This window comes from Physeter macrocephalus, chromosome 13 (genome assembly GCF_002837175.3).
Source record: "Physeter macrocephalus isolate SW-GA chromosome 13, ASM283717v5, whole genome shotgun sequence".
Classification (NCBI taxonomy): Eukaryota; Metazoa; Chordata; class Mammalia; order Artiodactyla; family Physeteridae; genus Physeter; species Physeter macrocephalus.
The window spans coordinates 67,079,504-67,097,208 of record NC_041226.1 but is presented as its reverse complement, the minus strand read 5'-3'; the positions used below and the strand labels follow the sequence as shown (position 1 = coordinate 67,097,208).

Sequence of the window (17,705 nt, the reverse complement as noted above, 5' to 3'; positions counted from 1 at the left end):
AACCATAAAGATCTAAGGCATTAAAATGTACCCTGAATTACTAGATGAAGTTAATTCTTATTCACCTGGCTGTACCTGGGGCTCCCAGCTACTGGTCACATCTTCATTTCCTGTTGAGAGAGCCTGAGCTAGAACCACACCTGGCCTAAATTCTGATGCATTTCATACTTCGCCTCCTATTTCAGCCTTGTAACCTGCACAGTAATCCTGAGGGAACGGATTGAGGGACACCTCTTATTTTCACCTACTCCGTCTGCCTTTCTTGCACCCAAACCCCTGTTGTGACTCGATCTGTCATCCACGGGGAGCTGGTGTAGCCTACCCCGGTCACCAGCACAGAAATGGCAGGCCAGGCATTGTGCGAACCATGCGTTTCAGGATGGATGAGAGAACACAGCTATGTTCTCAAGGATCTTACAGTCTAGTGGGGATGGTCAGACATTAAGCAAATAATTATAGTAAACTGTGATGAAACTTAACAAGAGAAGCAGAAGAGCATGTTTTTGTAAAGTAAACATCACCTGTTCTCCCAAATCTGTATAGATGTGATTCAAGTAACAGTCCACCACAACAATAGCTACTGTTACTATCAGCTCACTGTACTAGGATTTTGTTTTGTGTGCTAAGTTGTTTTGGCATGTATTATCATATTTGATCTTCATTACAATCCTGAGAGGTCGCTCTTCCTACGGTCATTCTACAAATGAAAAAACTGAAGCTGAGGGAGATTAAATTACTTTCCTCCCCATACCTCAGCTAAGCAAATAGTAGAACCAGGATTTAAAACCCATAACTATGATCCCAGTCCCTGAGCTCTTAACCGTCACTCTTTCTCCCTTTTGTGTACACCTTAGCTAAGTAAAAGATGGGATCAATGTGAAAAAACACAATCAGTACAATGTGTTTTCAGTTGTCATTTCAGAAAGATGTGTTTTTCTCTCTCTCTGGCTCACTGCATTCTCAGTGGCTCTAGGGTATGGAATTTTTTCAGAATTCCCTCAGGCTGTCTTTTCACCCAGCACAAAAAGGGGTGAGTGTAATAATTAAAATCAGGGCTTGTTGGACTTGAAAAAAGAAAATGCAGCTCCTCCAAACACAAAACAAAAACTGTTTAACAAATGAAAAAATCCTCATCCTTTTAAGATCCCCAGAGAAAAGTGAGCTTGCTGAAGGTCACAGAGCTAGGAGCCAAGTCTTTTGACATCAAGGATAGTCTTTTTTCAAACATACTGTCCTACTCCTCATTTTAATCAAGGGTAGTAGCAGCCAAAACATTCCAGTTACCTTAAAACAACGAAATATGTTTTTAAAAAGTTTAAAGTTTAGGAAGCACACCCATATATTATCAATGTTAACATTTGAAAATTGAATTCCACTGGTATACCAATCTTTTAAAGATTACCATCAAACAGAAACTGTCCTCAACTCATAGGCTTATATAATCCAAGGTCTATATAACTGCATGAATGGATTTTATGTAAACAAGCACTCTACAGGCATTATCTACAAACACACATTTCCCCCAAATACTCCACATTCTTTTGGGGTCCCAGGCACCAGAAGCAGGCTGTTTAGTGCCCACCGACCCGTGTATCTCCCGAGGCTGCTGCAGTCTCTCCTCTCCTTATGCAATTCACATCAGTTAACAGTTCGCTCAACGGTCTGGAAGATGCCACAAGATTTCCTACCCGAAGCTTCCTACAGGACTACGAAATAGCGGCAGGTGCCTCGCAAATGGTGGCTTGAGTAGAATGGGATCATTTAAATAATAAGCACCTACTTGCATATGGAACCTTCACAGAGAATTCTCAAATTTAGGAAACGCAAAATAAAGACTGATTTGTGTGTGTGTGTGTCAATTCTAAATTGCTTTTCAATGCTCGTAACAGGCATGCATTCTTTTCTCTGGTTTATAGTTTATAACAGACATGCGTGCATTACCTTTCCGTGTGTTATGAGTTATCGTTAGGGTAGTTCAGAATTCTATAGGCTGTATGTTAAGAACAGGTAATCACCTACCATGTGCCACTGTCGGGGGTGCTGTCTCTATGTTACTTTCTTTAATCCCCCTAACATTCAGAAGCAGGAGGTGCTATCCCCGTTACCCAGAGGAAGCAACTGCATCTTCCCTAAGATCACAGAGGAGCCAGGGCCAGGAGCTGAGCAGAGAGTGAGCTCGGAAACCCGCCTCTTAACCTCTCTGCCCCCTTCCCTCTCTAACCGTGTGTAAAGTGCACAGTGAGTGTCTTTACAGGAGTTCTGATTCTTGCCGATTACTCATGGAAATTTTATAAACCATCCACAGTATAACTTAATATAATATTAGTCAAAGTAAATGATAATTTAAAAGGACCACCTCCTGTCCCCAAAATTACACAGTTCAATTCAAAAACAAATCTGTTACTGAGCAACGTCCACGCCATTGATCTCCATTCGTGTGGATAACTGGGGGTTTACTGGGCCTTGATTTTAAGTGGGGAACGATGTGCTGAGTCACAACACTTAAAGCAGGCACAGTAACATGTTCTCATGCAAACTTTGAAGTCTGAATAAACTGGCACTGCATGGGGGGCTGTGCTCCAAGACGGGAAATTCCTAAAACAACCAGGGCTGTCCTGTGACACCTGGGGCCATGACCAGCAAGAGTCTGTGGGTGTGAAGGTGGGTTTGCACATCTGTTTGTGTGGAAGGAAGAAAATACAGATGGATTTGCAGCAAAAAAGCGTGGGTCAATTAAAAGCATACCCTACATGATCTTCCAAATCCTCAGCAGACTGCCTGAAAACGGTTTAGAGTCGAACCTGGAGTTGGCAAGATGAACATAGGATGAGTTCTCAAGAGAAGCGTCTCAGGAGTATCTATCCACGTGACAGTTTCAAATTGCTGCGTATCTCTAACTCAAAACTGTGATGGAGATGATCAGAAATAAAGAGAAGGAATTACACAAGCCTTGTTTCTTTTAAATGGGCTCATGCTAGGTCCCTTACCTGCCTTCCACTTGAGAGTCAAGTGTCTTACAACAATTATCCTTTCCACTAGGCCTCCAACATTTCAATATACATTTCTCTGTGGCCACCCTTAACACAGCATATAAGATAATGCCCTGCTACATTAATATCCTCTGCTTAAGGGTCAGTACCATAAAAATTAATTTACTAGCGTTTACTGAGTGCTTACTATATGCTAGGCACATTCTAAATAGCTGAAATGTACTATCTCATTTCATCCTCACAATAACCTCATAGCTCTCATTCTTCCCATTTTACAGATGAGGAACACAGAAAGGAAAGGAATTTCTTCAAGGTTACACTACTAATAAATGGCAGAGCTGGGGTTCCCTCCCAGGCAGTCCTGATCCAGGGTCCTCATTTTTAACCAGGGTGTAGGCTGCCTTCCTTCCCCATTCCTTTAACCGAATCTCCCCACGCATACTCAGTCTTTCCACCCTAGGAGAGACACAGACAGACAGACGGTTGTACACCACTGCTGACTGACCATCCTTGCTGGAAATGTCACGGAGTAGGGCCTAGCTACAAGAGATGCCCAAATCAGCAAGACGTGGTCTTCGCTTCGAGATGCTCCTGATCTGGTTTGGAAGATGGACCGATAAGCAAGTGTCACTGCCCAGTAGGATTATCATCGGAGCACAAAGGGAGCACTGAGATGGGCACATGACGCAGAATGCAAGTCCTGCAGGATATGCAGGGGTTAGCGGGGATGTGAAAAAAGGGCGGGAACGGCGTGGTGGTGCTAAAAGCTGAGTCACCAGAAAGCCTGGCAAACTGGAAGGAGTCGTGACTTCATATACTGGTCAGTGAAAACGAAACACAGTTGCCAAACACTCGATTTCCAAGTATATTTTTAAGTCCTGCCAGCATTAACAAAAGCATCAGAGCAATTCTGATGATCTGAAGTGGCCAGTGCTACCACAGAACAAAGTGAAATCACAGAATAACACCTTCTTAATATTTAACAGTCAAATTCTGTTTTGTTCTTAACACTTGGCACTTCTATGGAATCCCTTATCTGAGAATCTATGAGCCTTTAACCAACATTAATTCATTCTCCAAATAACCTCATGATTGCAATAAGCTTAAGTACACAAACATCTATAATTCATTAAATTATAATAAGGACAGAAAGAGAGAACTTAAATATCTAGGCAAGGTCACCTAGTGAGATCGATATTCCTTTCAACTTCACCCAGGAAAATGTGTGTAACCTAGAAATGTCCTTCTTGAATTGTCTATTGTGTATTGAACTTGACAGATAACAAGAATGAGGGAATCTATCGGGAAGTAGACAGCTGTTTACTTCTCTAACTACTAAATAACCACAATGATGAAAAGATTTTACCAAAGTAAAACTTAGATTCTAAAGTAGAAACTAACTGAATGAAGAGTGCTAGAGATAAATAACTCCATGGTTTTAAAAGTTCTCAAAATACAAAGGCTGGAGTATGATAAGACCCAAATATGAATATCTGAGCCAAAACGTCCATGATAAATCTCATTGACTAAAAGAGAATAAATCTAAGATCACGATGTCCTGTTTCCTCAATTAAGGAAATTGGTTCAGTGCCCCAACTTTGCATGATTTGAAAAGAAGTTTCTTTATGCAGAACAACTCTTTAAGCCAATCAACTCTTCGGAACAGTCTATTTAAGAAAAAACAAAGCAAGACACTCAGAAGTTAGTGGTTTGGACAACGAAGCCATGGTGGGGATATGTAATTATATTTCAACACAATGATACGGTGAATCACGCTAAGGAGTGCTTGTGACCATAAGCTTGCAAGAGGATAGATTTTTTTATGTGGTAGGTTTTGCTTTAATAAAAAGGAGGAAGTTGGTTTGAAACAGCCCAAAGGGAAGAGTTGAGAAATAGTCTTAAAGGCTTTGCAGGAGCCCATCCTGGAGCCATAAAACATAATCACAACTTGAATGAACGCAAGGAAGTAAAACAAAAGGAAAAAATGGAGAAACGGCAGAAACAACCAGTCAGGTGAAGCTCTTTGAAGACTGCAATTCTGTCAAATGATTGTAGGCAGGAAGAAAAATCTTCCCATATGAGTTGTGGGAAAGGAAGGGATTCAGAAATAATTAGCCACTGAACACAAAGCCTACTACTGTTTGCAGCGCCACTGCCACAAGCTTTATGCCAACGATACAGCAGAAGCCACTCATTCTGTTCCCTCATCAATAAAGCACCTACAGAGTTCCCTGCACATAGTAGGAATGTGGTGGGAACTCTGTGGATGAGCTTAGTTGTGTGTTTCTAACTTAGGCAACCAAGGTGAGCCTTATATAGGGATGTCCTCGAAATCCACAAAGAAGATTCAATTTACATGTTAGAGAATCCTTAAGAAAAACAGCAACGAAACTAGGTTCTGAGGCCTGAACTGTTTTCCAGTGCATTTTGGGACAAGTATCTGCTCACCAGAAATTTAACCTAGAGCTTGTGGCAAGCAGGTGTTCTTCATTGCCCTTCCTAAGGGCAAAACACACGCATGCGTATGCCACAGCCAGGCCATCTAGGACCGGAGGGAGCCATGCTGCTGGAGAAAGATGAATGCATGATAAGGGTGCGAAGAGGAGGGTGAGCCTGCCTCCTAGCTCCAGCCTCTCAGAGGCTTCCTCAGTCTGCTCAGATAACAGAAGGCTTTTCTGCTAATCCTGAAAGGACTAGTTCTACAGATCAAGATTTCACATACCGGGCACCGTGCTAGGCAAGTAAGAGATGAAACCGATGTTTTCTGACCTCAAGGAACTTACCCTCATGCAGATCCATGAAGACACCAAAGAAATAGTCAGAACCCCCCTAGAGTGGTGGCCTTATCCCAACTCTTCCAGGGCTTGGCCCTGCCTTTGGCAGTGATTCTCCAACATATTCCTCTGTGTGTTCACGCACAAACTACATCAGAGGCACCACTTACTAAGTTCTAGCAAATGCCAGCTAGGAAGCCCTATCCCCTAGAATATGCCAAAATCAAAATCTCACTTTAAAAATTATGATATTTTTTAAGACCTACGGAGGGACTTCCCTGGTGGTGCAGTGGGTAAGACTCCGTGCTGCCAATGCAGGGAACACGGGTTCGATCCCTGGTCAGGGAACTAGATCCCACATGCTGCAACTAAGAGGTCATATGCCACAACTAAGGAGCTCACGTGCCACAGCTAAGGAGCCCCGGAGCCGCAACTAAGGAGCCTGCCTGCCACAACTAAGACCCGGTGCAACCAAATAAATAAATAAATATTAAAAAAAAAAAACTGGAATCAGGCTACTTTGTGTTGATACCCAATTTGCAGCTTATTAATCTTCCTAATTTCCATCTCCTTCTCCTCCACTAGAGGCGTTGATAAAAGGAAAACAGATGACAGCAAATTAGTCAACTGGTTGGTTTTTATAGAAGTTTTATTTAAATAAAGTTTGTTAATTCCTGTAGGTGTCACATGTCATCTTCATGCCTCTTTTCTACCATTGTGGGTAATTAGCATCTGATCATATTTAACAGTTCTCAACAGGCATTGATAATTCCTTGTACATAAGTCATGGAGGGCCTTTCTTTGTGCCAGGCACTGCTGGGACAGAAATGTAAGTGAGCTCTGATCTCAAGGAGCTAAACATGTCCTCGATATGCAGGTTTTCTTCCTTTCTTTTTTTTTTTTTTAATAAAGTCTGTATTTTTTGGTGTGAAGGACCTGTTATTTGCAAATATTACCAATTTGTAAGCCATAGTGTTTTTCATAATCCCTCACTTTTGTGTTTTTAATGACCTAAGGTAAATTGGCAAATTGTAGGTGTTATATTTTTAAGTCATTGCAGAAAAGAGCTAATAAAGACATCCATAAAGATAAGGTACATCTTAACTACTACACACAATTAAAAAGCAACCTTAATAATAGCTAACACAATACAGTTATTAATACAAGGTTTTTGCTCTTTTCTAATCAGTTCTAAGGGTACATATACACACTCTCTTAACTCTCACAGCAACTCTACGATTATCCTGATTTTTCAGACGAGAAAACAGACAGAGAGAGTAGGCATAGACAGAAAGAGGATGCTGGGAAACTCACAGTGGGAATGGAATAGTTGAAAGTAGCCCCAAGAATGTAGAAAAGAGGAAAACCTCTCACAGTCCATAATTACGGAACTGAGTTTAACGAAAATCTGAAAGAATAAGAAATTCCAGTGGTACTAAACTGAGTGAGGTGACTGAGCATATAGCAAAGCACAGAACACAAAGGAAAGGTTTAAATTACTGTGCACACAGATACAGGTATTAGCCTCGGCCTTGTGAGAAAAGATGAAAATGATTTTTAAGAGTCTGACAAAGACATCATTAATGATTGTCAGGAAGACAGAACAGTGATGTACGAAAGATAATCCAGAAAAGTCGGCAATGTCTTTAATAAAATGAACTGTGAGAAATATGATTTTGTGGTATATTTATGATATCAAACCCTGAACTAAAAATATCATTTAAGTATAATATTTAAATGAAAACTGATATTTCATTTAAATATCATTAAAATGGTTCTAATCTTCAGGAGAACAGTCTTAGTTTTCATCTCAATGCTTGGTCCCATGCACATCGGTGCAAATCTCATTATCAAAAATCAGGAGAAAGTTTACAAATCAGAACACATTTTCTAACATAGGTAGGGGAGTGAACATTACACTGGGGTCTGAAGCAGTCATTTTTGTTTTCCATTTAACAAAATTTCACAATAAACACTACTGCACAAAAGAAACTTCTTTGATGAAAAATATATGTGGCATACTGTCACAAAAATTACAAAATAGTAGAATATTATATATCATGCATTTTAGAGTAAGTGTGCTAGAGTTTGGTTGCCTGGTTTGAATCATAGTTCAATCAGCCTATCAGCTTAGTCCAAGTTCCCTTGCACATATTCCTTGAATTCTTTCCCCAATTTTAGAAAAGGGGGTACAGAGAGAACCTACTTCATAAGGATGTTGTAAGACTAAAATAAGAAAATAATATTTGCAATGCTCTGCTTGGTACATGGTAGGGGCTCAACATGTGTTAGCTATTATTTTCATTATATTTCATTATATATACATTTACTATTTATGCATAAACTAAAGACAGTACTAGAAAAATCATTTCCTAAAGATTCCTAAATCCACCAGAAAAAAGTAATGGACCCCGATCAGCCATTTTAGTAACTACTCTTTTAAAAATTCCATAACATTTGATCTGAAGACCGAAAGAGAACCCCCAGCCTGGGTGACAGCAGTACACACGCGGCTTTCTACAGAAGTCTGTGGGAATATTCTCACAGAAGACAAAATATTTGATCTATTATTATTTCTAATTTGGTATTCCTTGGGTTTTCCCAATGCAAAGAAATAAGCCTAGAGAAACTATAAAAAGCAACAGCCCATAGTTAAAAACCAACAACAACAAACAAACTGGTCTGTAGGTGCCAAACCATTCACCCGCAGCTGAGACCGGTCACATCTGGGTGTCTGTGCCACTCTTACACCATTTTTTAAAGACCCTGCATCATGTACAATTTCTTTACAAAGGTTTATTAGGTGGAACGTGTTAAGGCCGTGCTCAACAGAACAAATGTAAATGGCTAACTAAAAATGAAAAATAGTATTTCATTCAATGTCACTTAAACGTTTCTAATCTTCAGGATCACAGTCTCAGTTTTTATCTCAATGCCTGAGATGGAAGCTGGCCCAGAACATCTGGCAAATATCATTTTGGATGGACAACAGTCGAGGCAAGCTCTTAATTTTCTGCTGTCATACTTCATCCTTCTTTCCTCCCCACCTTACACCTCTCTTGCACTTTTCCTCTACGTGACTTCAATTTTACGATGTACAGTAGATGACCTTTAGCCTTCTAAATCCTATGCCTTGAGCTATTTAGAGACAAGACACTATGTAACACTAATGCAGTGATTCGATGCATCTTTTGCCAATGTAGCATATAAAATGTTTGCTCTTGAATGATGTCATCAAACATCATTTATTAGTATGTCTCACTTTCATAAGCCATGGAGGGAATTTAGAAGATGATTTTATGTCCACTTCCTGTGAGCCACAAGCATACAGACTTAAGAAGAGTACTTACTTTTGCTCCATGAAGAGGGGATCAAAGAACTCCGTTGTGATTTTGTTTGCATACAGGGAACACCCGGTCATTGAGCATAGCCCTGAAGAGCATCAGAAGGAAAGTGCTATGATTACCGGTGTTTCATTAACATCCTGAAGCACTTTGTTTGGAAGAAAGTTACTATTTACCTGACAGTATGAATACAATCCCAGCCAAACAAGCAATTTTAGCTTTGGCTTTATCTGAGCCTCCGACTTTGGTACATTTCATTCCAAACAGGGCAAATATGGAACCAAAAAAGCCCAGGCTGACGGCAGCAATCATAAGTCCTCTACATGCCTGGATATACCCTGCAATTAGAGTAGGTCATTTACATTAACATAAAACATGTGGTTGTCCAGGAAGAAGCTCTCATTTTACATCGTCCTCATGAATGGGTGTTCTGCTTTCCGAAAAAATAACCATAATGGTTAAAACATACGTTAAGAAAGAAAAGTTAATCTGTATGGAGTGCCTATTTTATGTCACACACTTTTCACTTTGGCATATGCATGATCCTCAGGATATACCTCTGAGTGTTATTATTCCCATATTCACAGATGAAGACACTGAGGCACACAAAAGTTACATAATGTGCCAGAGACGAGAGAGTAAGGGGTTGAAATGGATTCCATCCAGCTCTGACTACAAAACCCATGCAATACTGCCTTTCACCCTGGGAAACCTCATCTGCCACTATCTCAACCCTGCTACTCCTTTGCACATCAGACCTTTAAAATAGATGTTTCAATGGTTTTGACGTTGTAATCTTTATATTCGAGCAGAGCTCCCACAGAGTCACATCTTCTAGTATTAGTGAAAGATTATAAATGAGACTGACTGGAATGTCATCATGAACCATGAGAAGTCTAAATCAAGATGTATTTTCATGACCTTTTAAACATTTTCAGGGCACACATAATAACATTGGGTTTAAATAAGCACTGGTTGGTTCCTAGAAGAATATTTTATAATTGTGAAATTAACTGCATATAAATGGATGCTTTCAAAGTATCCTGAAAGCTTGTTCTGTTGGTTTGTTTGACCATTCCCCCTACACCATTCATTTTCTTAGTCACGTATTTTTATTTGCACAGCCAGGGTGACGGTAAACTTCAGGCTGGCTTTTGTCCAGACACTAACAAATTTTAAGTTAACAGGATTTAAACCAATACATCTTTACCGCATGCCGTCATTTTCATTTCAGACTGAAACAGTGCCATATTTCAATCTGAAATAACGATGGCACATACTGGTGTGTTCATTTGTTAAGCAAATGAACGTACATATCTCTCAAGTTTACCTTTGGCATTAAACTTTTTAATATGAAAAAACTCATAAGTGCCAAGATACACCAAGTCATTTATTATTGTGTTCAGGCAAAGTCAATGATAAATAACAATTCTAAGGCTACGATAATCATATATTCAGGGAATAATGGGGGAAGGTGGCCTCCAGGCTATGTTTCTCAGGGAAAGCATAAAATTTTAAGTTTTAGTCCTACCCCTAGGATCCATTGTGAAGAGTACCCAGAAGATGCTCTAATTAACTGGACAGATGTAGGCCCCTACAAATGCAGAATACAATGACAATCATCTTCTATTTTATAGGGTGAACTACTTCCAGACAGAAAATAATTTCACTGATGGTAAGGCTGTCCAAAACAGCAAAAGAAACTTATTTTTAGCAAAACAGGATAATGGAGGCTTATTTTGGTAGCCATAGTAGTGCTGCAGGGCTGTGTGTGTCTCTGCGGCTGAACAGTGACCCAGCTCTATTTTAAATTTCAACCCTCAAGTCCCCCAACCAGAACCCAGGAAGCAACAGGAGCATAGCGGGAGGAAGCCTGTTAGTTCCTTGCAAGATTAAAGACAGTCCTCCAGGGTAACCACAACTGACTCATCATTTACCACCAGAGCTACTGGGACAGTGTGGCTTCATTATTTTTTGAGATTTGTTTTAACCTGTGGATTGAGGTGTTTTAGCTGACTCTTACTGCAATCCTAAACAGACAACAAAGTGTGTGTGTGATATAACCTCTATCCTATATTTAAAAAACTATTCTAGAAAACCTTATCATGCACCACAATTTGCATCTATTTTAGGAATCTTACAGGCTTTATGTACAGAAAACACACGAGCCTTGCAAAAGGTTAAGTCTATGGTCTGATCACTAAGAACATAAAACACATTTTCCCAAATGGTACACAGTGGTCAGAATCCCAGGCTGATGAATTCAACCCTTAATGTGACGGGGAAAATAACAGTAGGCTTTAAACTTTAACCACTACTCATACCATTTTTTCCCCAAGTGTCTCACTCAGTTCTCCGGTCTCAGCCCTGGTACCTACAGCAGGATCAGCTCTGCCCTCCCAGCACAAGAGGAGAGATAGAGAGCAGGTTCTGATGAGGTCAGGTCCTTCCTCAGAACCAACCAGAACCCTGATTTGGTGGGGAAGGTAACTCTCTCTGGTGTGGGAACAGTAGCAATAAATTGCTAACTCATCGCATGCACAGAAGAAGGGTTTGGAGTTCCTGGGGATAAACTCCACTGTCAGCCATAGATGGAATCGAGTTGTTGGTAAGCCTGAGGTCTGTAAATTAGAGGCTACCAGTCCTTAAAACACCCACAGACTCAAGCCTTGGGTGACTTCCCACAAACTCTCTCAGAGTTTATCTTTTGCAAGGCAGACCTCTACAACCTTGCATTTTTAACAGTTCCGGAGGTCAAAACTTATAAGTAACACCCTCGACTGAAGTGGTGGTAAAAACCTAGTCAAGGAGGCCATTATTTTTGACAGGTCTAATTTACTGACACCGTTAATAGCTAATTAACACATTAAAGTGCTGAAGCATGAACATATTTGCTCAGAAGTTCTCTGAAGTATAATTTATAGTTAACTCCTTTGGAAGAAATGGAAAACATTCCCACTAACAAAAATAGATGGCATATACTAAAAAAAAAAAAACCTGGCTCAAAATGCTCAGCTGCAGTTCAAGTGGTGCTTTGAAAGGAATATGGGTTAGCAATAAACAGAAATCACCAGCTCATTCAATGGTGAGTTTTTCAATTAGTAAAATACTGTGACTTTAAATTAATGAATTCTGTTGGAGGAAAACTTCAAGGTGTCCCTTAAAAGTTAAATGTTTTCCAAATGTACCTGATTTTCCATTTCCAACTAGCAAAAATGAAAATATCCACTTGGTGGAGACAGTTCCCTAGCAGTCCACTTGGTAGCTGCTGATTGAAGGAAGAAAAAAAGGACGTGCTTTCTTATGCTAGTAGCTTTGCGTACTTTTTGCAAATCCTTTGAGAGAAGGGTGGTATGAGGGGCAGACATGAACTCTGAATTTCACCTCTGCTTCTTCTATTTACCTGCTGTGTATCCTCAATTATATTACCTAATCTCTCCAAGCCTGTTTTCTCATCTGTAAAACCCAAGGATAACAGCACTTCCTTCACAGGAGGAATATGAACCAAGCGTCTGGTGAGTGGTAAGAAACACATCAAAGCTTCCTTTCCATAACACTAAGATTGATTCTAAGCAGAAATCAGAGTTGGAATCTTAACATGGCATAACATTAAACCTGCACATTTAGCTTTTTCCTGTAGGGAGAACTGGGGTAACAATGATACCCTCTGATGATGAGGAATCAGAGCTTTGACCTCACATAGGAGATTCAGAATAATGAAGACTCCATCATCTGTGTCCAGGAGGCATGTTCTTCCACTTAAGACTAGATGGGGAGAGCTGTGAGCCTTCTCTCTCCCTTCTTGGATTTTTCTGCTTGGTTTAAGGAGAGGACTGGCCTACTCAGGCCTGTGGTCACCACAGCCCCTGGCAACGTAACTTTCTCCCTCCACTTCAAGAGCAATAACCAGGAAATCCACATGCAGCATGCTGTAGGCAGGGCCTGCCTTAGGCCCAGCAAACAGCAGATGTGGCTGCCCAGAAAATACATGGCAGAGCGCAAACAAGCAGAGGGACCTCCTCTTTGGGGGAACTGACTTCTCTCCACATGAAAATGTAGCTGTGTGGTTGAACCCCACAAAATATTATTCTGAGAGATGATGAAAATTAAGTTTATAACTTTGTGATAGGCAATGCTTTCTTAAGCCACAAAAGGCCAAGCCAGCAGGAAGAGACTGATAAATGTGATTATAGTACACATTTCAATGTTTTGTATGAGAAAAGACATCACATATTTAAAAGACAAGCAATGGGCCGAGACTGCAACATATACAACAAATCAAGGACTGATATCCAGAATTTAAAAAAACAAATCATTTAAACCAAGAGGAAACAAAAGAACCATGGGCATAAGATATGGACAGGCAAGTCACAAACACAAAAAAAGGGTCAATAAATACATGCTGAGCTTCCCTAGTGGCACAGTGGTTGAGAATCCGCCTGCCGATGCAGGGGACACGGGTTCGTGCCCCGGTCCGGGAGGATCCCACATGCCGCAGAGCAGCTGGGCCCATGAGCCATGGCCACTGAGCCTGCACGTCCGGAGCCTGTGCTCCGCAACGGGAGAGGCCACAACGGTGAGAGGCCCGCATCCCGAAAAAAATAATAATAAATAAATAAATAAATAAATAAATACATGCTAAGGTGGTCAAAATCACAGTGATCAGGGAATAAAATAATAACATGATAGGATGGCACCCATTAAACTGGATGAAAAACTTAGTGGTGAGAATGTGGAGAAACAGGTATTCTCATACACTGTTGGTGGAATGTAATTGGACAATTTAAACTGAATAATAAAATGAATATTCTACTGCTCTGACAATACTATTCCTCAGTATCTACACTACGGATACACACATATGCACAAAGAGGCAAACAGAAAGGTTTTCAGTAAAGTGCTAAGAACAGTGAAAACTAGGAAGGGTCCAATGTCCAACAATGGGTAAGTCGTTAAATAAACCAGTTTGTCCAGAGTAATGAATACCATGCAGTTGTTAAAAAACAGTTACTTCTATATGTACTGACTCGTAAAGCTATGTTATTAATTTTAAAACAATGCAGAACAAGAGGTGAAGTCATTTACGTCTTTTAAAGTCATTTTCTAGACACACGAGCACACGTGGAAGGCCATTTTGCGAGCTGGGTTGTATACAAATGTCACGCCTCCTCTCTGGGGCTGGATGGTTGAAGGCTACGCTCTCCTTCCACCTCATTACCCCACCTGTCCCCAAATCTTGAGATCATGACGTCCATTCTCAGCTCAGACACATAAGGTGCACACTATTCTGCACCCAGTAACCTTCATGGAGTATTCATCTCTCCATCCTCTCCCTTGTCCCCCAGCTGTCCTGTAGAAGGAAGCGTACCTATCTGGCAGGCTATCTCGGTGACAGTACAGTTACAACCGAAGAATGTGTTTACGACAGTAACTGTCAATCCCATATTCCTGAATGTAAATCACAGAAACAAGAGCCTGCCTGTTCAAACATCTACCTGGATGTGTGCTCTGCAGCGCACAGGAAATTCAACCGTAATTCTAGGGAATCAAGAGTGTACCAGCTGCTTATTGTACACACACCAGGACACAGACCCAGGTGTCACTCATCTAAAACCAGACACGTATTCCCTTACACGGAGCTCCCATCAAATACCTCCATTGAGCAGCAGTTTGCTTTTCGTGGCAAGCACCATCTCAGGGGGATTAAATCTTGTCCTTTATTTACTCAGTTATGCAAATAAAAACTTGCAGAGCAGTAATAAAAGAAAAAAAAAAAACGCCTCAAATCGAGAACTAATGTAAATGACTCTCAAGTTTCTGCCGGGATCCATCTAGTCACGTGCTGTAAAATCCTGGAAGAAAGGAGCCTAGAACTTGAGCAATCAGCGTGACCGGGTTGACATCCACTGTCAGCTAAAAAGAGCCAGTCTGAAACTAAAAAGAGCCAGTTTTCTTCGTGAACACCTGTTGAGACTGAAAAGAGCCAGTTTTCTTTGTGAACACCTGTTGTTCTAATACAATACAGTATACAGCGTGGCTAACAAGAACTAGGTAGAAAACAATTTACTAAAAAAACAACGCTGAGGGAGACGCTGAGAACGGACTTGGGAGGCGCGACACAGAACTTGTCAGTCTCCCGCACAAGATCCCTGCTGGCCATAATTCTCTACTCTCTGCGGCACGGGCTAGGGCTATTTATGTTCCTAACATTTAGAGGCAGAGTTAAAGCCCAGCAGACTCACTTGCAGATGCGGGGCGGGGGGGTTTGGAGCGGGTGCTCCTGCAATGTTTCCTTTCCCCCCCCCACACACACACACTTTTAAAAGAACTAACGAAATAGCTAAAGGGAGTTCAGAGCAAGCAGATTTCGCTTTGACAAGTCCATTTTAATCAGAATCCAGCCCTTCTGGGTAGTGCTGGCTGGAGAAGACAAGCCCCCTCTCGTGACTCCGTGTCCTAACAGTCCCCAAGAGAGGACTGTCCTCAACTGACTGTCCTCCACTGCCCTGTCCTCAACTCTCGAGACAGCAAAGCTGCTTCCCTCCATCCCCGTCGCCTGAGAGTCACCCACCCCACCCAGGCCTGTCTGCGCGCCCCTCTCTCCCGCCCCGGGGCTCCGGGCTCGTACACGCGCCCCCCGCGGGACAGACGTCCGGGGAAGGCGGGCCACGGGCACCGGGGTCTCCCCGGCTCCTTCAGGCACTGAGGGGCAAAGCGGGGCCGGCCTTCGGAGGAGTCCGGCCCCGGGGGTCCCGCCGGGGGTCGTGGGGTCAGCGGGCGCCCCGCCGGCAGGCCGGGGAGGAGCGAGGGGCAGGGGTGGGGGGCGACGAGATGCAGACCGTCTAGCGCCAGCATGGAGGGGAAGTCCTTGCAGTTGGAGACGCCCGTGGAGTCGGTAACGCACATCTTCCAAAGGTTGGCCCAATAGGTGGCGGTGGTGATGACCGTGCCGTCGATGGTGGACACCTTCCAGTAGTCGGTGGGCAGCGTGGAGGACACCAGCACCCAGCCGGAGATGGAGACCATGAAGGCAATGATCTCCGACGCCGTGCTCGCCATGCCGCCCGCTGTAGCAGCGTTCGCTCTCGCGCACCTGCTCCGCGCCGCGACCCCCGCGCGCCCAGCCGCGCTGCTCCGCCCCCTCCGCCCCCGCCCACCCCGTCCCGCCCCGCCCCCCTGCAGGCCCGGCGCTAGGGGACGCGCCCTCTGGGGCAGAGAGGACTCGCGGGGAGCTTTTACGGTCGCCACCTGGGTTCACTCGAGCCAACTGGCCCGGCGCCCGCGGTCTGGAGGAACGCACGCCTGCGCGTCCCTGTGGCCCGCCTCCCCCCCGCGCCCGCATCCCCGGGGCCGAGGCACAGCCGAGATCGGCTCTCCTGTTGGACAGACTGGCAGCCGGATGTGGACAGCTTGCTGCGATCGGGCCCTCTCCCCTCCCCTCCCCTCCCCTCCCCAGCCCTACCCATTGGCAATAGCTTGGCTTCTAGGATACCTTGTAAAAGCAGAGCAGAAAAAGCCTTTTGTGTGCCCGGAAAGGACACCAACTGCTAACGCAGCCCTTGGCCCGCTGAACGCTAAAGGTTTAGTGCCACGCTCTTTTGGGTGACCCAGTTCGGCTTGTCAAGGAGGGATCACTGCGGTTCTGGGCTCGAAGTCGGCCTTGCGCTAACATTCTGCAGTTCCTTTTGGCCCGGCGGTATGCGGAAGGCCACTGTCAAGAGGTGCGTGGCACAAACCTAAACTCAGAACAGCAGCCTCTGGACAGCACAGGCTGCGCCGGGGCTTTCTTTACAGTCCTGGTCGTGACTGTTCCAGCGACAATGCTGGCCTGCTGATACCAACGTACTACACCTAGGACGTGTATTTAAGACGTTTCTCCTGTGGGTCCCTTCCAGCTGCCAGTTCTGAGTCTCTTCTATGAGCTGATGGGCTGTCACAGCTGCTCTGTATCTTGTTTAACTTTTTTTTAACCACCTCCACCTTTTGCACCTAACTGAGGAATAAGCTCATTCCTTCATTGCTGTTTCAAAGCAAACTTAAACATCAGGGTGTACTTTTGGCTCCAGAGTTCACACAGTTGAGCATAAATGAGAGAACAAAGACTCTGACTTTATTATGGGTTTATTATTTGTCCGTTTAAAGGTCTTGCAGTTCGTGGTATGAACTTTCAGGATTTACATCTTCCCCAAAGTAACCAAGGTCTAAAACCTCTAAATCAGTTCTGCTATAATAACACTAGTTGCTAACCCCCAAATTGCAGGGACACTTTGGTTCATTGTGAAGAGTTTCTCAGTTCCCCTTTGTCACTTAAACAAAACAAAACAAAACAAAACAAAACAAAATTGGTACAGAATGAAATTAGAGGTGATTCAACAGCTGTGAAGAAGAGAGGAGGTTGAATTACAGAAACATCAAAACAGATTTGGGAGGACCATTGGAGATTGTATGGATATACTCCACACTCAACAAATCATCCTATTTCTTTTTGAACTTTTGAATTTTATTCTATTTTTTATACAGCAGGTTCTTATTAGTTATCTATTTTATACATATTAGTGTATACATGTCAATCCCAATCTCCCAATTCACCCCACCAC

At 42.8% G+C, this 17,705-nt stretch overlaps 1 protein-coding gene across 2 annotated transcripts in view; it reads right to left on the bottom strand.

Annotated features, from left to right (window-relative positions):
• The window catches only part of CLDN10 (claudin 10), a 107,710-nt gene that overhangs the window by 5,899 nt on the left and 84,106 nt on the right, over positions 1 to 17,705 (bottom strand). The window contains exons 1-3 of one of the 2 annotated variants that reach the window (XM_007117721.3): positions 15,948 to 16,278; positions 9,285 to 9,446; positions 9,115 to 9,196 (exon numbers count right to left, since the gene is read on the bottom strand). In XM_007117721.3, coding sequence (XP_007117783.1) covers positions 9,115 to 9,196; positions 9,285 to 9,446; positions 15,948 to 16,167 — 464 coding nt within the window. In that variant the 5' untranslated portion in view covers positions 16,168 to 16,278. Of the gene's footprint in view, positions 1 to 9,114; positions 9,197 to 9,284; positions 9,447 to 15,947; positions 16,279 to 17,705 lie in introns of those variants that run through there. The other variant, XM_007117722.2, reaches the window with a different exon arrangement.